The sequence below is a fragment of the Oxyura jamaicensis genome, chromosome 13 (assembly GCF_011077185.1).
Source record: "Oxyura jamaicensis isolate SHBP4307 breed ruddy duck chromosome 13, BPBGC_Ojam_1.0, whole genome shotgun sequence".
Classification (NCBI taxonomy): domain Eukaryota; kingdom Metazoa; phylum Chordata; class Aves; order Anseriformes; family Anatidae; genus Oxyura; species Oxyura jamaicensis.
In genome coordinates, this window is record NC_048905.1 from 8,514,593 (window position 1) to 8,535,898 (window position 21,306).

General features: G+C 39.4%; 1 protein-coding gene across 1 annotated transcript in view; it reads left to right on the plus strand.

Moving 5' to 3' along the window:
* The window catches only part of LOC118173971 (ankyrin repeat and KH domain-containing protein 1-like), a 116,048-nt gene that overhangs the window by 80,133 nt on the left and 14,609 nt on the right, over positions 1-21,306 (plus strand). The window contains exons 18-32 of the mRNA XM_035338943.1: positions 6,629-6,774; positions 6,920-7,031; positions 7,884-8,029; positions 9,231-9,373; positions 10,089-10,302; positions 11,557-11,732; positions 12,407-12,569; positions 13,505-13,600; positions 13,871-13,987; positions 14,560-14,734; positions 15,142-15,595; positions 16,027-16,104; positions 17,817-17,963; positions 19,451-19,561; positions 21,103-21,252. Coding sequence (XP_035194834.1) covers positions 6,629-6,774; positions 6,920-7,031; positions 7,884-8,029; positions 9,231-9,373; positions 10,089-10,302; positions 11,557-11,732; positions 12,407-12,569; positions 13,505-13,600; positions 13,871-13,987; positions 14,560-14,734; positions 15,142-15,595; positions 16,027-16,104; positions 17,817-17,963; positions 19,451-19,561; positions 21,103-21,252 — 2,428 coding nt within the window. The remainder of the gene's footprint in view (positions 1-6,628; positions 6,775-6,919; positions 7,032-7,883; positions 8,030-9,230; positions 9,374-10,088; positions 10,303-11,556; positions 11,733-12,406; positions 12,570-13,504; positions 13,601-13,870; positions 13,988-14,559; positions 14,735-15,141; positions 15,596-16,026; positions 16,105-17,816; positions 17,964-19,450; positions 19,562-21,102; positions 21,253-21,306) is intronic.

Consider the following 21,306-nt stretch of genomic DNA (forward strand, 5'->3'; position numbering starts at 1 on the left):
TAAAAAAAAAAATCGGTGTTTTTCAACTTTTCTTTGTACCTTGTCTGCCCTTAAGCCCTTATTTTCCTGTTGTCTTTTTTTTTTTCCTCTTCATAGTCACTGCTTTCTCCTCTGAAGTTCATTTCAAGGTTTTAGAAATGTGTGGTAAGACTTGCTAGCAATTTCTGTGAACTTTCAGAATGGTAATTGCCACAATTGAGCTCATGCATGTCAAGGCTAACTACAGCTTTGCAGCCTTCACTGGAAACCACAGTAGATCGAATAGCTGTGGTGTTTTGTATCAGCTGCCTTCAGCTATGTAGTTTTAATTCAAAGAAATCTTGTGTTTTTTTTGAGTGTCAGCTGTTCTTCAATATACTCAGCTAACTTGAAAGCAAAAATGCAATTGGATTGTTCTCAAAGCATTACTCAAGATTTGAAGCTGCAGCGTGCAAGGAGGAAATTTTGAATGTATAATGCAAAACAACCACCAAGAACTTAATCTTTGCAATAGTTCCTGTGCTGAGTTTACCATCTGGCACAAAACCATGTAGTATATACCTCTTAAAGGTTAGCAGCTGTGCATTATATTCAAAATAACTCGGTGTACACAGAGCAAAAAATTGTTACAGTCAGCTGAGTCAGCTCTGCTAACTTTGTTTCAGATGTATTACCAAAATACTTGTGACTTGTCAATGATGTTGGCATTGTGCCCTGTGACAAAATCTACCTTGCCTTTTCATTTGCAGATAGCATAAGAAAATGAAATATACTGAAATATACTGGGGGGGGGGGGGGGGAGTTAGTCTATCGAAAAAAAATTTAAAAAAAAAAAAAAAAAAAACTTTGACTCAAGGACCTTTAAGAGTAGATGTGCTTCTTCCTGTTTCATTTTCTGAAATGTTTACTGTTTTTGCTAAGTAAATCTCATTTCAAAAGCTATATGCAGATAACACAAACTTCTAAAAATGATTAGGTACAGCGTGTTTACAGATGCAAGCCAAGGAAACTTTAGCTATCTTAATTCCAGATGCTCCTGCAAAAAATCCTGATGTTGCTTTACTTCCTTAAATCCATAGATTTGTTTCAAAAACGAAACAAAAAGGAGAGATTTAGATTGTTTTACACAGTCTGGATTTTAAAAAATAGAGCAAAACTATGTGTAAATCATAATTCTACTAAACCCAAGTGTATGTATATTTAAAAACAACTTGTAAATCTACCTAGTGTTAGGCGTAATTCTTTGATCTGCATTTAAAACAAACCTGATCTTTTCCCACAAGTTTATCAATTAGTCATTAATTCTGTAAAGCAATTTTGAGCAGCAGAAAACATAAAAGCTGACTTTGTGTGCGTACCTTAGATGCTGGTTAAAATTGTTAAGGGGATGGGGATCTGGTGTCTGGGAAGTCTGTCTCCGTGAGAAGACTCCTGTTCTCTCCCTCAGACTGAGGATTTAGTGTGCCTGTGAAATACCTCCCTTGATTACAGTGCCGCTGGTGGAACTGCGTTCATGGTGGTGAGTGACACTGGATTTAGAAGAGGTGTGAACATTTTTATTCCTGTTGAGTATCCAGTCTGTATCAAGTCTACTTCAGAAGAACAGAATGTTCAAGTCAGCTTTTTGCCCTCTGCACTGAAATGACATATTGTTGCTCTTAGCAGTGGGAATATAAAAAAGGCAAACTTCGCAAAGCTTCAGTTCTGGCAATTTGTTTATAGGGAAGGATATAAATTTCTGTAAAACCTCAAATCTTCCTTTTGCTAAGTAACTTCCTTTGACAACATACGCAGAGCATTTCTCTTGCCAGCTAATAGAATAGCTCCTAGGGGCTGGGATGGTTGATGGTAAAGTACAAGGTATTGAAAAGTAACACAATTGCTGGGAGGTGTTTCTCCCTGAGTCCCCTCGTTCATAAAGCTGATCGACCTGCCCCTGAGCTAGGCAGAACTGAGCAATGTTTGGGAAGTCAGGTAAAACCTAAAAACAAAGCAACTCTTTTCTCTCCATGTTTGGTTATAATGGAAATGTAGATATGCTGAAGTGAAAACTTTACAACGAATTTCTAATTCTGTCTTTGAAGGTGTGATCTTTAGTCAAAATTTTAATTGGGTCTGCAAAAGAGATATATGAACATGGTACAGTTTAGAGTGGGAAAACAATAATTTGGATCACATCTTCCAGTATAAGAGCACATTTCTGACTTAATTTTCATCACTTGGTACAAATTATTTTTAAAAGCATCTTACCTTGCATTGTTGGAGTTTCATTGCTGTGCACATTGCACATTTGCCTTAGTAAATATCTTAGCTGGCAGTAGCTGAATTGATGCTTTCTTGCTTTTTATTTTTTTTGTCTATTCAAGATGAATGATTTTCTTTTGCTACTACATTTGGTCTGTAGCTAGAATATTAATGATTCCTGCTGGTGCTCACCTGTGGTTCTTTTTTTTTTTTTTTGGGGGGGTGGGGGGCAGGAGATAGCATACTTCTATCTGCCTCTCCTCCTGGGAGTTCTGGTTTGTATACTTACATTCCAGATGTCTTAAGACACTTTATTAAATTTTGTTTCTGAAATTCCGGTTGTGGTCGGTTATCCAGAATTGGAGTTTTTTAACATAACTATTTTAAAGGTGTGACATCTGGGTTGTTATTTTTAGGATTGCTCTTTGGAGTAGTACAGTTTACTAGGATAACGTGGAGTGAGAATTGTGATTCATAGAATGAGACGTGCAAAAGAATTGTTCTCTTTGTCCTGAAAACACCAGTCCCTTTGAGGAAGGCAGAACTGAAATACAAGTCCACTGTTCATGAATTTACATGTTCATGGCATAACAATTGTTAGGCATATTCTCCTTCAGACTGCAACTGTGGTCACCCCCCAAAGCTGTTTGCTTAAGTTTGTGCCAATGCCTTGAGTCATACCAAGACAAAATACTAAGTTCTAGCTTCCATTTGTTTTACTCATGCTTCTTGTGATTTATTTATTTTTCCATAACTTTGGGAAATAGCCAGCCATGTTTATTTGAGAATTGTCTTAGGCTTCACCCTGGTGCAAAGGAAGTCTCTTGGGAAAATTGTATGCCCTTCTTAAAAACATGGGAAAAATGGATTTTGACATTGTCATTTAAGGGTTGGACCTGGTATGGATATGTTGTTTTTTTTTTGTTGGTTTGTTTTTGTTTTTACTTTAAGTCTACAAAAGCATCCAAACCCTTAGTCACGAAATAAGCATTTTATCATGATCTAAGATACACATTGTGAAACTTGATTTTAATTTATTCTTTAATCAATGCCTGGCTATCATTGTTTATGGGCATCCTTTCACGTGGAAAGATGAAACAGTTGTTCAGTAGGAAGTAAGCTGCATTTTGAAGAGCTTTTGTCTTAAAGATGAAAGCAACACGTTTTTTCAAGTCCATTAGAAATTCCGGAGTGATGCTTGACGCTTGGAGTCCCTGAAAGTGATCTTCCCTTTGATCACTGGTTTTGTATTCTCCAAGCAGTCTTTCCCCTGGAACCAACGTGATTCACCTCCTTCCCCCTCGCTGGCTACACCTCATGCTGCTGTACTCTTACAGTTGTCTTTGTACTCCCGATTACTGAGACACACGTAACTGCTGTGATCTGGATCGGGTGCGGTATTGCTGCTACTTTGGAAGACTGTACTCTAGCTGTTGGTATTGGAAATACCACTTGCTAAAAATCAGTCGTTTGAAATATATCCTCAGTTTCCCTCCGGTCTGTCAGACAGACGATGTGATTCTTGCAGAGGTCTGACGGACCTGGTCCTGGCCAGGGAAGGGGATGGAGAGGTGCTTCTCCCATTCCTGTTGAGCTGTGTTCAGTCAGTAAAATGACATCTCCCTGGGTGAGTTTCATAGGACCAGTGATGGAGGTGTGTAACCGAGGAGCAGGCCGAGAACTCTGTCTGCCCCATCTTGGTCAACTGTCTCAGTATCCTAGGATTTCATAGGAAGGCTTGTGAAGAAGATGCATTGGAGACTTTGTTGCAAGATGATACTTTGAGTTAAAAATCTCTATATTCTGTAACCTTTGTAATTCACTGAACTGAAACATCTGTGTGGAACTGGAGGCAGAACTTTGCAGAGCACAAAGCACATTGGCGTTTCCCTTAGGCCAGTTTCAAGCCTGACAGACATTCTAAGGAAGTAAACAACAAACTTTGGGGGGGGGGGAACAAAAACAACTTCAATTTTGTTGACACAGTAGTTAACAGGAAAGGATTAGTCACTGCATACTGTAGGACTCTTGTTAGATTGTATTTTAAAGAAGAGTTTGGGGTGTCAGTAATATACAGGGTTTGTGTTCCTGTTGCCTTTGGTGCATTCTCTCACACGTTACTGCACGCAAAATGCTTAAAGCACACTCAGATTTCAAACATGATGGAAATCTAAGCAGGAAATAGCAGGATGCTTTCAGTTATGGTTGTGAAATATAGAGAATTGGATGAATCCAACAGTGGCATTAAATGCATTTCCTTAACAAAGTGGCTCAAGTGGAGTCCCCCCGCGTACACCTGCTTTGTATGCCTCACACATGCATACATTTTTAATGCCATCTGTAGCTGCAAGACCTGAAAGCATTGAGTCAGTATCGTGTTTGAGTAAGTTTGAGTTAAAGTAAAATCAGTCCTTAACAGGGTGATTCGGTATTTAATGTTTTAGAAGGAATAATCTTTAGAAATCCAGTTAATATCTTGCACTTCAGTGCTTTGAGGGAGAAAATAATTGTATTACATGAATTCTCATCTGCTGCTCCAAGCAGTAATCCGTAGTAAGCAGATGAAGTGTGGCAACTTCAAAACTTCTAAGGCAAACCTGGTTTGTTCAGGAAGGCTGTAAAGTGAACCAAAACCCGGAATGCAGAGAGAATACCTTGTTGCTGAAACACGATAGCCAAATGTTAATGCTTGTTTGTGACCATGGACCAAGGAGAACACTTGAATTAAAGTAGCATTTAAAATTACAGTGGAGAACTGTAACTTCCCACAGTTTGTGTGAACTCTACCCCCATGCATTCATTCATGCTTTCTCTCTTTCTGAGCGCATGTAAACGGAGCTCTCTGCAACTTACTCCAATCTGTATTTCCTTCGTCACGTACAGGTGTATGTCAGTAGGCTTCATGAGTGCTCTTGGAAGCCATGTTTAGGATTTTTCTAAGACTTTTCTATCTAAACTGTTTTTATATGAGTAATTATGGGTATGTGAGAGGAATTGTGAAGGCTGAACTATTTAAGCACAGTTATTGGGAAAAATTTGCAGAAGTTTCTCTAAGCAATACACAGGTGTGAGTTTATCCTTCATACTCCCTTGCCACTTGAAACGTTTGAACAAAAGCAGGTAACTGCGTGTTTCTGACCTGCAGTTGTTAATGTTTTCCATTAGTTGTTTGCTTCGGGAATACTACGAAGCAGTATTTATATTGGAATAAGTAAAGCTAATGAAATATGACATCTGCGCAGTATAGAAACCTGGCATTCCTGCAGTGCGAGTTACTTGTCAAATACAGATGTTACACTAACATCACTTAGTGTCAGGGGCACTAGTGGTTAGTGCATTAGACCTTCCTTACAGGTAATCCCGGTCGAGAGCCTTTGACTTGAGTGCCCCTTGTAGTCCCAAAGCTGGAAAAAACAGGGAAACCTTGAAGAAAATAGGGAGGCTTGTAACCTGTGTACTCTTTCTATGGCTTATGTAGTCTTTTAGCTGAGAAAATAAGGAAAGAGAGAGGCAGGTAGCCAGATGTTCTCGCTGTGTTACAAAGGCAGGCTAGGGTATTGAGCATGCAATACATGTCCGTGGGGATATTTCTTTGTTCTGTTAAAGCTTCGCAACCCTTATATTTAAAAGTAGGCGAATAAAAATAGAATTACAGTTACCAGTTTCTTAAGTTGTTAAGGAAAAAAAAATGAGAAAATAAAGTTGCAATACCAAACTACTTCTGTCCCTGAGCTGAGAAGTACCGTGAGGATGAGGCCTTTTAAAGGCTGTGACCAATCAGTAAATCCTAAGGAGCACACAGTCTACAGTTTTCAACTTTCTTATTCCCCCCCTTCCCCTTCTGTCTTTCAGCCTTTCTGGGTTGTTCTAGCCCTTCATGGGTTGTAGATAACTCATGTAACTTTTGGGTTGTTATAACACGATTGAAGGTGTAAGTAAGTCACTGTCGCTTGTCTTGCTTAGGAAACCTACTCTGGAGTCTAGATATGCTCTAACCTTTACATGAAAAACTTTTTAATTCCAGGTTTATACTTTTATTTCTGAGCATTGGGTTTGTATTTTAGTGATTAAAGTCACCTCTGTGGTTAGATTTAGCATGTGATTTATCTCTAATGGTGACAATTGCATTTTTTTAAAGAAATAACTAGATGGTATAGTCTATAATATTTACAGTCTAATTCATAAAATTATTTTTCTAAATTAACAGTTTGGAGGTAATACTCTTATTACTGAACTGCTGGCAAGCTCCTTTACGTGAGATACCAACTTGTTTGTTGTTAGGAACTCTTAATTTGTTTTCTTCCACTTCTGTTTTGATGCTAGACTGCAGCTTTACAGGACTAAATTTCTCATATAAAACGTAGAATTTCTAAGAATGACTTCATAATATGTTGTTACGTTTCAGCTGTGAATAGCAGAGTGCCCAGTGGCTCCACCAGCTCCTTGCACACTACGGAATCCCCTACGCCTGAGCCCTGCTCACAGACATCAAGTAACGTGCCATCACAGTCAGTGCTCCCTATGTATCCTTCAGTTGACATTGATGCTCATGTGAGTACTGCCACCTAGGCTTGAGTGCTTTTCCTTTCTGATAAATACTGAAAATAAAATTTTATCTAGTACTGTCAAAAATGCTACAGTTCTTGTAAAATATTTTTAATTTTTGACTGTCTTCTTTTCTTGCCCAACTGTGCAGACTGAAAGCAATCACGACACTGCTCTGACCCTTGCATGTGCGGGAGGTCATGAAGAACTTGTTTCTGTGCTCATTGCACGTGGTGCCAATATTGAACACAGAGACAAGAAGGGTAAGCTACAATATCAAAAGAGTTTGACCTTGAGCTCTAACTTGGAATGCCAAATTTCAAATAGGAATTTGGGATTCTTTGCTTCAGAAAATGGCCAGGGGTTGCAAAAGTAGTGAATTGCATTCTGTTACTTCACGTGGAAATACTGGCCATGTAAATCAAGAGACATTGTATGGCATTCCGTCCTTATTTTTGAAAAGAAGTGCATCTATCTGAATGGCATATTAGGCAAATTTTTGAAATACGAAGTACTTCTGTCACGGTTCACTCTCCACAAAAGACCTTAGTGTCCTAGATAGAGCAGCTAATTGGGGTAAATATCAAATCATGGATGACAAAGGTAATGTTTTGTGTGTGGATAATGTCAGGTTGCATATCATGTCATTCCTAATAATCAGACTCAGCAAAATCTCAGATCTCTTGGAGCTGAGAGAACAAAACCATGCTTCTCTCCCCAGAGCTGGCACTGGCCACTGGAAATAACCAACATGCACAGTGCCGATTTGTTCACTGGTTGGAATGATATTAAATAAGAATTAAGTAGAAAGAGGTGACTTGCCTAGAGACATGAGTTGGTCAGAAGCTAATCCAAACTCATCAGTGCAATATTGTTCACATTTATTTATTTATTTGAAGAGCCTTTCAATGTATTTGGAGTTAGGGTCTAGAAGTCTCAAATTGTCAGGGTCAGAAGAGGGGCAGGAGAGGGTCCAAGATTGTGGCCTATACAGGAAAAAAACCAGTCTGACGAAGACGTGTCTGAGCAATAAAAGTCACTATGAACTTTGCATTTCTGCTACTTACAGTTCTGAAATTCTCTAGGTTGCTTTTAACCTAATTTTTCGTTATTAGGTTTTACCCCTTTGATCCTGGCTGCAACAGCTGGACATGTTGGTGTAGTGGAAATCCTTTTAGATAAAGGTGGAGATATAGAAGCACAGTCTGAGCGCACAAAGGATACTCCGCTTTCATTGGCATGCTCTGGTGGACGCCAGGAGGTACAGATATTTGTCATCCTTGAATTTTAACTCTTTTTTTTAAGTTGTTTTCTGAATTGTGTTTTTTTTGTTGTGGATTGTATAATGCATCTTTTTTAAAAAAATGATTTAAAATTATATAAATGTTACTAGTTCTAGTCTTTCCCAAGAAGAAAGGGAATTTATTCTTTTCTCCCTTGGCTATCCCGGTTTTGTTAGCTAACTGTTATAACTCCTGATCATTCTTCTGTTGATGTATCCCTAGAAGATGAGTAGTTTTGTGAAGGAGGTAGAGGCATTTAACTTCATTCACTGAATGCTACCCTTAGGAATTCTCCCTGCTCTCCAAATTTAAACAGTCAGTGCAGGCAGCCAAGAACAGAAACTGCAATTTTGTGTTGGCAGTACATGGTTTTATTACTGGATTGATAAATGCAGATACAACACACAGCACATTCTCAATAGAAGGACACATTACACTAGTCTTCTAATGATGTTTCAGTTCTCTCAACAGTTTTATTTGGACTGTAATAGGTTGTTTCTCTTTTTTTAAACCCCTCCCACTTCAGCTGTAGTCAGACTAGCTTTGAATATACCATAGTAATGGCAAAGGATTCCATGCCAGATACAAGAGCGCTAAGTTTTGAAATCTGTAAGGACTAAAGTGACTGGACAGAATTGGAAACGTTCCTCTTTGTCTTCCAAATCACAGTAAAAGCGGTGCTCTTAAATAAAATGAGCTATTAATGTAGTCTGTGATAGTATTAGTTATTAAACTACATATGTCTCTTGTTCTTACCTTTTGTTTCCTTATGCCAGAATCTACCTGTCATGTTTCTGGCTTAGCAATTTATAGAGAAGCTTTTTTCCTGATCAGCTAGGCTATGGTACACCAACGTGTAGTACTTCACCAGAAACATTTCAATTTTTTTCTCTTCTATTTCTCTTAAGCAGCTTCTGATCCAGAGAGTTCTTCCTCATCCTTGTTCCATTAACATCAGTCTGATTTTTTACTGTGTGTTTTATTGTAAAGACCACGTAACACAGTCAAACTTCTATCAAGTGTCATTTGAATTAAAGCTTTGGGAGTTTCTGAAAGACACTCCTTTTGACAATAGACACTGGTAGTAGACCAGAAAGTTTGAGCGTGTGATAGCTATCATCCAAGCAAGTTAAAGGTTAAGGCCACATAAATGTCTTCTGATGTGTGGTGTTTTTTCAGGTCGTTGATTTGCTGTTGGCAAGGGGAGCAAATAAAGAGCATAGGAATGTGTCTGATTATACACCATTAAGCCTTGCTGCATCTGGTGGATATGTTAATATCATCAAGATTCTTCTCAGTGCTGGGGCAGAAATTAATTCAAGGTAATATACCTAAGATGAACTGCATCTAAGACATCTGTTGGAATCTCTAGTACTTTCACACCTCCTTGCAGCTTTTCTGCACTATTGATGTTACAGTTTTTGTTCACATTACCTTAATTACCTTTTAAGTTGCCCTTAACCACCACAGACAAACTTCATCGCTCTATAAATTTTAAGTGACAATGTAGTTTGTAAACCTATTCTTTCACTCTCTTTTTTCTTCTGGGATCTAGAAGCCAAATTTCCAGTAGAACCAAGTAAAGGAACCAGCCAAAGAATAAGGCAGCTTGATGTATTTGTTTGGAGACACTTTTTTTCTGCAAAAGGAAAAGAATATTTAGTTGTCTCTCGAGTTTCCTAGTTATTAACTGTAGGAAAAGTAGTATTTTTTTCTATCACTACAGCAACTTATGCTTCTAACGCACAGATGTAATTTTTCCTGAATCAGAAGTAGCCTTGTTTATATGAGGTTTAATTCTTCTGTGTACTTCAGCATCTAAATGTGTAAAAGCTGAAACACCTCTTACTTGTTTATTAATTTTGGTAGTCTGTGGATGTAGTTACTCTGCTGGTTTCTGATAATCAATTCAGAATTGTTAGTATTTTAAATGTTTGGTTTTGGCTTTCAATGAAGCATCTTGTTCCTCTTAGATATGATTGCATTTCCCCGATCATTCATCCAGTTGTGGGAACTGTAGTGTTTCTTTCTCTCTAGGACTGGGAGTAAACTAGGTATTTCTCCTCTGATGTTGGCTGCTATGAATGGCCATGTACCTGCCGTGAAGCTGTTGCTTGATATGGGTTCTGATATTAACGCTCAGATTGAGACCAATCGCAATACAGCCCTCACCCTGGCCTGCTTCCAAGGCCGAGCAGAGGTGGTCAGTCTGCTTTTGGACAGGAAGGCCAATGTTGAGCATAGGGCAAAGGTAAGTGTGTGAATCACCTTTCTGTATCACTTATTTCTCACAAGTGTATTTCTGAGTAGTCATTTCTTCATGTTTTCCTATTACTATTTGGGCATTCGTCTCTGTTTTCAGTGGTTCAGTAGCAAATGAGCAATGAAAGGAGGTGGATGTTGGATCAGATGTCTTTTCTTCAAAGATACTTGAACACAGTGCTTGCTGATGAAAGATTACATGATTTGTAGTAAATACTCCTTGCCCCTGTTGTGCAGGTTTAATTTACTGCAAATGAGAAATGTATGAGGACTTATTTAAAGTTCTGAAATGTTTGGTTTTTATGTCTTGTTTAAAAATGCAAGCATTGATGAAGGTGCATTGTTTATACTGGGGGTGAAAGCAGACTGGTTCTTCCAACTTAATAATGTAGCTTAGATTGCCTCTTGCTCTCTAGTACTGGCAAACTTTTCAGGTGTAATGTTGGTGTGATATTCATCAAAAGATATTTCTACATCTGAGTGAAGTCTAGACAGGAAGAGAATCGTAATGCTTACAGTGATTCTCATATACAACAGATTGCTTAATCCACGTGAACAGAAGTACTGGAATCAAACCCTGTAAAACTAATCTAAATGTGTTAGTGCAGAACCCATGGCTTCAGTACTTCGACTTTCTGTGCCTCTGAAATAGGTCCCATGTGTTGGTACTGTGGGGCAGTTTTGTACCTTGTGCCATAAAGCTTAAGACTTGTGTGGACAGCCAGACTGATTTCCCTAGCACAAAATAATTTTGGTAACTCTTAAGGCTGCTGGAATAATTACTGTCCTGCCAGGTTTTGGAATGGCTGTGGCTGGAGAAAAGGGGATATGGATAAAAGCCAGCTCTCAAATGGTCAGTTGGCATAAGTTTATTTAACAGTGTAGTCAGGCAACTGATTTGGCCCTAGAACAGTCGTGCTAAGGGAGGCTAGAGAAATTGTATAAAGCTAGTTTGGGGAAATCTTTGTAGAAATAATTGTCTCCATTTCGATCTGTTCTGACTTTTCTTTTAGATATGTTGTTTTTGCTGTTGAGGTAGGTATCTGGCCATACTTAATACAGACCCAGGCAAGCTCTTGACTAAATCAAATGGCAAGAGGTTTTCGAGAGATTGCTTCAAGTTAGGCTCCTTATATACAGCTAAGTGAACAGAAATCTGATTTCCATATGTAGAAAATCATGTATAGTTTATCCAAGTATGTTGTATGAATTTCACATCCTGTAATTCATTCTCTTTGCACAGACTGGTCTCACACCTCTGATGGAAGCTGCTTCAGGAGGATATGCAGAGGTTGGAAGGGTTCTCCTTGATAAGGGAGCAGATGTTAATGCTCCACCTGTGCCTTCCTCAAGAGATACAGCTTTAACAATTGCAGCAGATAAGGGTCACTACAAGTTCTGTGAGCTGTTGATTAATCGGTAAATTACTTCTCATTAGCGGCCCGTGTGTTCTGTAGCTATATTCCTCGGGGCAAGGGTACTCCTGTTTACATTGCCTCATGCATCTGAGAGCAAATGGAATGGGAATCTTCAGAAGTAGGATGTTGCATCTGCTCCCTACTCTCCCATGTTATCCTAGAGTATCCTGCTACTCCCGTGTTAATTAAGCTAAGCAGACAGCTGGGACCACAGGTAAGCAAACAGTGTCTGATTTGGCAGCTCTGTTGGCTGTGTATTAATCCAGCAGTTTGCACGTGATCATTGCCCCACTCTCACTTGTGGGGCAAAGTCTGGAAGTTGCTCGAGCTCTTCAATCGTAACCCCCATATACAGCTAGCATCTCAAGGGGCTGCTTTGCCGTGTGTTTAGTCACCATGTTAATGAAATGGTAAAGGACCTTTGGTTGCTAGTTGCATAACCATGGTGCAGTAGGCTACGAGAAGTGGGAAACAAGAGTAAATGAGTCTTAAATAATCCTTGTGTTACTATGTTGTGACATAAATGGATGATTTCAGGGACACAATTTCTCTAGCCACTAGGTTTCAGTATTTAAAGTTTCATATCTAATTGTACTCTGATCTTTCACTATCTTACTTCATGACTTCATCTTTACTCATGCTTTATTTCACTTGATTACACTTGTACTCTTCTAGAGGAGCGCATATTGATGTTCGTAACAAGAAAGGAAACACACCCCTTTGGCTAGCCGCTAATGGTGGTCACTATGATGTAGTTCAGTTGCTTGTGCAAGCAGGAGCAGATGTGGATGCAGCAGATAATCGGAAAATAACACCTCTTATGTCAGCATTCCGCAAGGTAGGACACCAACTGGATTCTGTGTTTCAGTGCTAAGTGTTTTCAAAACAGTTTCTCATTTGGCCTTAAATCTGAATGGTTGGTTTTGGAAGAATCAACACACCAAAATTTCTGTTTTGATAAAATGCTTTAAAGTGGTCATATTTTTTTATTTATGACTATCTTAATTTTTTATGGTTACTTTAATCGTAATCTGTGAATCCTAGACCCTGTATGGAGAAGAGCTAAGATGTACTTCACACAGATCTAATTTATAAGAGGTGAAATCTTTGTTCCATAAAGCATTTTAAATAACTCTGCTATAGCAGAACAATTCATTAACCGTAGTTGTTTTATCTTTAATAAAGTATCAAACAAGTCTGCAGCTTTTTTTTTTGACAAATGACAGTACTGAGCATGCTGCTTCTGTATCTCCATTGCTCTCAAATAAATTCAGAGGCAACAGAGACTGTCTTTGTGGCTGCACAGCGTACCCCATCAAGTAGTGGATCCAGCAGCAAAAGAAAACGTTTGCCGGGATAATATTCAGGTGGCTTAGTTCCCTGATCAGACTCACCTTGTAACTGGGCTAATTGCATCCGCTCAGTGGAGTGACTGGCCAGAAAATGGACTAGAGGTGGGGGCAGAACAGGGTCATTCTGGCTGTTAAAAATATGAACAGCTGACTTTGCCCTCAAGCGCAGTTTGCTCATTGTATTTTAAAAGAAACAATTATTTGCAAGAGAACTTGTCATTGCCACCGTTACATACAGAAGTAAATGTACTGTTAACACTAAGCAAACTGTAACGGCCTTTCAGCCCAAATAGCAGTTTATCAGAAATGTTTTTGCATATTTTTGGTCTTCTGTACTGAATCAGGAGATATCAAATTTGTGTTTTGATGATGAATACTAACAATTTTATACCAGAGACTCGATTTTTGTTTTATGTTCTAGGGGCATGTGAAAGTAGTTCAGTTCCTAGTGAAAGAAGTTAACCAGTTTCCATCGGACATTGAATGCATGCGATATATAGCAACAATAACTGACAAGGTGAGTTTGAGAGCAAACCCTGTCCAGTATTTTCAGCAAAAACGTATGAGACATTCTTAAATATTCAAAACTGAATGTTTGTGTGCTCATGGGCCTGTCTGATTTGGAGTTTTTCGAACAACTTTTTAATACAGAACTTAAATTTGCTTAGTACCTTAATCTGTTGAAATAGTTTGTATGGTTATGAATACAGGGGATCTTGTGTTTTGTAGAGCAAGCCTCTCTCCTTAGTTTCTTACATAGGTGGTAAGAAAAATTTTTGCGTTCCAGGACCTGTTGAAGAAGTGTCACCAGTGTGTGGAGACAATTGTCAAAGCTAAAGACCAGCAGGCTGCAGAAGCGAATAAGAATGCGACTATATTGCTGAAGGAGCTAGACCTGGAAAAAGTGAGTTGAGAATTATAGCTGTATAGATTAACTGTTAAAGTTATGTGTAAATCTATAGGCTGTATTTCTTCTTGGTGTTTCTTTGGGCAGTAGTTTTTCATGCTATAACTGTATTTGCTTTCCTTAAACATTAAATATATGCTGAGGACGGCAGATTAGAACCGAATTTTGCTTTAGCCACTCCACTGTTATTTTTAGGAAAGCTTGGACTTGGTGATTGTTACCCTAGGTAGTAGCTCTTCTGCATTACTTCAGCACGGATGATAAGTTTGAATAAGGGAGATCTTCAGTCCTGGTGGTGTGATACATGGTATGTTGCATACAGTGTGAAATATAGTCCGTAGGTGTTTTATGGACCTGCAGTCAGCTTTGCGAAGGAGAGCGTGCCAGATGAGCTCAGTGGAGTTGAACAGATAGTGGGAAAAGTCTGTCTAGTCTGTGCATAATGATTCAGTATTGGACAGTCATTGTTCACCCTGCTCTCCTCTCCTTTCTCCCCAACCCCAGTTTGTAGGAATTATAACTTAGTTTTTGTCATAATGTTTATATGCGAATACTTTTTTCCTACGTAGTCGAGAGAAGAAAGCAGAAAACAAGCCCTTGCCGCTAAAAGAGAGAAGAGAAAGGAGAAGAGAAAGAAGAAGAAAGAGGAACAAAAGAGAAAACAAGAAGAAGATGAAGAAAACAAACCTAAAGAAACTCTAGAGCTTCAAGAAGATGATGATGAAGAAGAAAATGATGATGAAGGTAAAGAGCAAGTGTTTCTGTGAACAATGCAGTTGTTGGGGTTGCCTGTTTTTTTTGCCTTTTTTTTTTTTAACCATCTAGTGGTTAAATGTGAATCTGTTAGGAAGCTGATTGCTTGGGTACTGTGACATTGTTGCATAGTTTCTGCCCTGGTTCTTACCCCTTCTGTTGGAAACTTGAGTGAGCAGTTGTCTGTGTTCCTGGTAAATGTGCTTTGGTTTTTTTTTTTTTGGTCTCCTCCTATGTTCCCAAAGCTTTTACCTTCTTGGAGATTTTTACAGCTGCATGTGGTGCAAATAGACTGACAACTCATCACAGAGCGTAACTTCAGCTGGAGTATCTTCAGGGGCACTGATTTCTATGTTTTGTGATTTTTTTTGACTGTATATCAAATCTTTTTCTTTCAGTGGAGCAAGAAGTTCCTATAGAGCCTCCTAGTGCAACTACTACGACTACAATTGGGATTTCTGCAACTTCAGCTACTTTCACAAATGCCTTTGGGAAAAAGAGAGCTAATGTGGTGACTACTCCCAGCACAAACAGAAAAAATAAGAAAAATAAAACAAAAGAGACTCCTCAGAATATGCAGATAATTCTGCCAGATCAGCATATATCTCTAGCACAGCAAAAAGCAGATAAAAACAAAATAAATGGAGAGCCAAGAGGTGGTGGTGCAAGTGGGAATAGTGATTCAGATAATTTGGATAGCACAGATTGCAATAGTGAAAGTAGCAGTGGAGGTAAAAGCCAGGAGTTGAACTTCACAATGGATACAAATTCCTCTGAGCGGCGCTACGCCTCATTGCTTATCCCTTCTCAGGAAGAAAAAACGAGCGCTTCAGCTTCAAAAACACCAACAAGGTGAGGCATTCTTGTTGCTTCCCTGTTGTTTCACTGTGTTTTACCTATGCCAATGTAAATTTTTCTGTAGCTCAGGCCTTAAACCAGTTGTTACATTCCCAAAATCTTAAGAGACTGAGTTTGCTTTCCTATTAAATTATATTGTCAGGTTTGAATGCAGCCTTGTTAAAATACTAAAGTTAAAATTTTTGGTATTGCTGACTAGTTTTTAATACTATCTTTGTCAGAACAGCCAGTTTTCTCTTTGCGGTGTTTTAAGTACCTGTGCTGAATTGCTGACTTCATTTGAATAGATTTTAGAGTGAATACACCGGGAATTTAAAAAATAAAAGCTACCCTTTCTTATAATCTAATCACAAGGTTTAGTTACTTCGTGCTTGTTTTCTTGTTTCATCATTAACTCATTTGAATTGCAATCTCTTTGTTTTAAGGAGGGAAGACGTTGATGACTCTGAGCATTTCACCTGTCAGGTTGATGGCCAGTTTGATTTAACCTTGTCGAGCCAGAGGTGAGAGTCAAAAACTCAGGGAATGTCTAAGGGCCGTATGAATGGTTTGGAATATCACTGAGTTGCCAGTGAATGAGCTAATGACTAACCTTTATAAGACCAGGTTCTGAATAGGGTCATTGGTCTGAACCAGAAAGCTTAGATACAATCTAAATTTGTTATCTTTGCTAAAAAGTTCCACTCTGACTTGTACGTGTAAGTAGTACATGTCTGATCTCCATATATAATTTTGTCCCTAGGCATTAAGTGAGGTAGAGGGGTTACAGGGGTCAATCGTCAGGACACCTGTCTAAGAACCAGCTTCAATAAGAATGCAAACACGGGATCAAAAAACACAGCAAGCAAGAAGGCAGTTGCCAGCCTGATTGAGGCACTTGACTGAGAGTGGGAAGATAAGTTGGGCTCTCAGCTTTTTTTCTTTTTCCCTCCAGGATTAAAATCAGATGCAGAATGAGTGGATTTGTCATCCCTTGGGGTTGTGGGAAGGGAGAACATCTCTAACATTCTTTATCATTATTAGAAATTGGCTTCTGCCTATGTTCTGTTTTATGAATATAAACTGAGTCTGTCTTGGACCTTTTGTCCAAGATCTCCTAAAAAAGCCTTTGAATACCGTACACTGGAATAGGATTAACTAAATGTGTACTTCTAACTCCTTATATTGAAGAAAGGAGTGGTGCTTCTGTTAGAAGTACACTAAGAAAACAAAACAACAAAACAAGACAGTCTATAAATTAAAATGGAGCTAGTATGTTTAACTTCTGCAGGTGCTCTTTGGCTCTGGCACCAGGCAGACTTTTTCTGAAAAAATGTCTTAAGTTTTTTCTCTTCCTGAATTCTTTTTCTCTTTGGTCATAGACATGTCTGTGACAGTGCTGTTAGAATTCAAACATTTTCCACTTGTGCTGTAGATTTGCTTGGCTGAATCAATTAAGTCTAGTCTTATAACTATGACACACAAAATTCTATAATTTTTATTTTTTTTATAAAACTTACAAAATTTTAGAGATCACTTCTGTTTCAACTTGTGAGCCACGAAAACCACTTTCACCTTCATGTAGATCAGTTAGCCTACAAGAGTTTCTGTTGCTCTCTTTCCCTTTTTCTCTCTCATCCAAATTTTGCACTGTTCATATCACTGGGCTGTTGCTGCAGTTTTAGTACAGGTAATATTTGCATACGTGCTTCCAAATTGACTTTACTGGGAGTTAAATATCCTAAAATATCTGTGCCCTGGTTACCTGGTTACCCTTTCATAAAATGGGGTCTTGAAGGGTTAAAACACTTACCTAATACCTTACTACTGTAAAATGATTTACTGAATCTGTAATAATAAGAGATTAAAATTGGAGACATTTTCAAGTACCTAGTAAGAAAGCAACATTGCTCTCAAAGTACCTTTTATTAAAAAGTTATTCAAAAAAGAGAACACATAATCAGGGTGTACCTTGAGTGGTTGGTACCGCCTATTGTAAACTATTTTATGGATGATGTTCTTAGTACTTCTGGTATTAATTCATTCAGTTTAGCGCCTCTGCTCCTTGGAAGGGTATAGGTTGTGGGCTAAAATGTAACAAGGTACTTAAGTCAGCCAGTGGTTTGGGGGGGGCTGAGGATTGAAAGCAGTTGAGAAGTTCTAAGTTCCAGAGCTGTACACTACAATGCTGTCATCATCATTCTGTATTTTGTAATCAGTACATTTCTGTTCCCAGACTTGATGGTGAAGGTAATTCAAATTCTTTGTCAACTACTTACAAGCCTGTTTCCCTGCCTCTGAGCTCTCCAAGTGTAAAGCTGAATCTGACTAGTCCAAAAAGAGGCCAGAAAAGAGAAGAAGGCTGGAAAGAAGTGGTTAGAAGGTAAGGACTTTAATCCTGTGTTTAAGAACGGTTTTAATGTTTTAGCTTGTAAATTATGCTCAAATATAGAATGCTCATCAGGTTCATTTAATTATTTCATTGTAATAATTTATTTAAGAAATCCTCTTTGTCTTGCATTGCCATGAAAAATTGCAGTCCTAATTTGTGGTAACCCCTCACTAAGTTAATGTCAGTAAGACACAAACACTTTATTTGGCATGAAGGTTTTCATCACCTGTGGCTTCAGCGGAATAAAGGATGTGGGGATAAGATAAAAAGGCAGGGAACAGATGGTAACAAAAAGTCCCAAAGACAGGTGATTGCACGTGAACTAAAGGTGGGATTGATGTTAGTGAAGTAGAGGGCAGGTGGATGGTTGCTGCAAGGCTAAACCTCAGTTGTGTTTTGGGTGGTGACTTTGATCCTTGATTCCAGTGAAACTTTTGTGACCTTAATTTGGGTGCTGGAAAATGTTTTAAACTAAATTTGTATTTCTGTAAAGCACTCTTTCCCTTTGAAAATATACTTACTTTTATTATCTGACCATTAGCCACACAGCATCTATTCTGTAATCTTCGTTATGGCTACTGCTTTTAACTAGAAATGGTCATCTGCCTTTCTTGTTCAGTTTCCTTTTTTGATAAAGGAATACGGCATGCACATATGAGTGTCAGGTGCTGTAGGTGCACTGCTGCTTTTCTCTTCTGCAACGGTAGTGACCAAATACCTCATTTTAGAGAATTTTAGGCTGTGTACAAAGAAAGTAATTGTACAGCGGATTTAATGCATCCAGATTAGCGGAAGCCACAACATTTTTAATAAAAGTAAAAAGAGGTGTTTTAATCTGACTACCTAAGCATTTGAACCTTTAGAGTTGGCTCAGTCTTCTGCCTTTTGTTGCATTCACAAATGTGGTTCTCTGCTGTGACAATGACCTTGTGTGGTCGCAGACTGCCCACCGCTTGGTGAGTCGTGCAGGCATGAAACCGTTGAACAGGCAGCTGGCTCCTTTCCAGGGCTGCACACAGACCCCACCATTCACCCTGGAGCTGCTCCATCTCTCTTCCTGTGTCTCTCGAGTCTCATAGGCTCGGTTTAACTGCTTGGTTGGGTATTGTCTGCTGTCCTGTCGGAGATACTAGAGTTGTAGAAATAACATCCAAAACCCGAGCTTTGTTAATCCCTGAGGGCTCAGGTCTTGTCACAAAGAGAGAATGTGTGCATCAAGTCTTCTGTGCCAGTGTTTGCTGTGCCCTGACTGACCAGCAAAGCATGTAACCAGCCGAAGAGCATTTTGGTGACTATAGATGTGGGTGCAAAATGCCTGGGAGCTGCATGCCTTCACCCCCTAAAGCCTTTCCCAGGCTCAACAGTGGGAATTATCCTCCTCCTCATCCTCCTCCTCCTCTCCCCCCCCCCACTCCCTGTTTAGAAGGGATGTCTGTCAAAGAAATAACCAATAAAAACATCCCTTCTACCCCTGACAGGCAAGTAGGCAGAGTTTTGAAAGACCCTCCCCCTAGCAACACTCTGCAGCCAACACCAATTGAGCAATTTCAGCTGCAGAGAGGAGGGCGCTGCTGTTCAGGAGCAAAAAGGTACTGTTTGGGGCACTTCTCAAGGTTAAAACATGACTGAGCTTGGTGGGTAGGGAGGGAGACGGCTGTGGGTGTTGGGCGGGCAGGGCCCCTGGGCGCTATGGGGAGCTCTGCTGGATGAGGGACATCTTTGTGGGGGGTGGCATGGGGTTCTTTGTGGACTGAGGTGAAAAGAGACCAAGGTACAGTTAAGGAGCCCTGTGTAATGTGGAACTATCTTTAGAGATAGGTGATGATGGGATCTTTGATTTGGGGAGGGAGCAATTGGGATGTCTAGCTTGAGTGAGGAGCCTTTGGGGTAGAGGGGGCCCAAGGTACGATGCAGCCTTGGGCTAGGAGCTTGGTGCATGCTCGGAGTGCCTGGTTTCTGGGGAAGGGAGGGTTGGAGCGTCATCTGGCAGAAGGGAAAAGAAAAAACACCTTGGAAACACAAGGTTGATGCTTTAGAACGTTTCCATGTATTTCGATGTGTTTAAAATAAAATGTTTTCTTTAAATGCTGTTAACTGAGAAACAATTTCCTGAGGATCAAATTACTTAATATTTTCAAAGACTGGAATAATGAGGTGAATCTGGCAGCCTTGGGGGGTGGGGGTGGGGGGTGATCTGTACAGTGTTCAGAGGTGCTTGAACTGTGGTCACAGTGGTTTCTGAACCCCCTTTGAATCCCCTCTAATTGTTCAGTGTTGAACTACTGCACATCACTAGCAAGCTGAAAAGCAGTGTATGCGCTTGAGAGGTCCAGCCTTTAAAGTCTGGGGACATTGGTGGCCCGGAGAGACCTTGGCTGGGGTCTGGATGCAAGCATTGATCATGTTCAAAGACTTCCCAGTACTGTATGACTGCACTGACCCACCAAAACTATTTGAATTGGAAAAATCCTAAAATGACTTTTCACTGAGCACATGGGTTACAGTGTTGTGGCCTAAAAATGAGCCTGCTTCTGAAAATCTGTGCTACCTTCATAGTGGCTTCCAGCAGCTCGCTAAATCACAGAACTGCACAGTTTAACAGACCGATTGTGTAGTGGCACCAATTAAACTTTAGGATCGTGTTTAGTCAAGGTCTGAGAGAGGTGGACACTAAAAGGATTGTGAACACAAGTGGTACGAGAGACCTGATCACTGGGAAACCATTGGAAAATCACCTTCTCCTAGCTGTAAATGATCAAAGTGGCTAAGTTGTGGCCTTCTATATTTGAAGCAGTGCTGCTTATGTAAATTCAGGCCAGTAAGCTAAGGCTTCATCTCACTTTGAAGCTACATGAAATAAGGAAAAAATGGAAAAATGTTCTGAAGCAGTTTGAGGCACATACATCTGTGATACAGCAGTGGTAGTAGAAATGCTTCTGAAGAGTCCTCATCAGGTACTGAGGATGATAAGTAATTTGAGCGGGGGATTTTTAGAGAGGCTCCAAAGGGTGAACAAAATACCAGCAGAAAACCACTTGCTGCCCTGAATCTTAAGAATTTTGCTTCAGACAATGAGGGAGATTGTACGTGTTTAAATGCATTTCACAAATTTGTGATCTTTGTGATATAGGTCAAAGAAATTATCTGTCCCAGCTTCTGTCGTATCTAGAATAATGGGGAGAGGTGGATGCAACATTACAGCAATTCAAGATGTCACCGGTGCCCATATTGATGTTGATAAACAAAAAGATAAGAATGGAGAGAGAATGATTACTATAAGGTACGGTATCTAGAAATTAAAGTTTAAGTTGTCTAAAATGTCATTTATTAATAA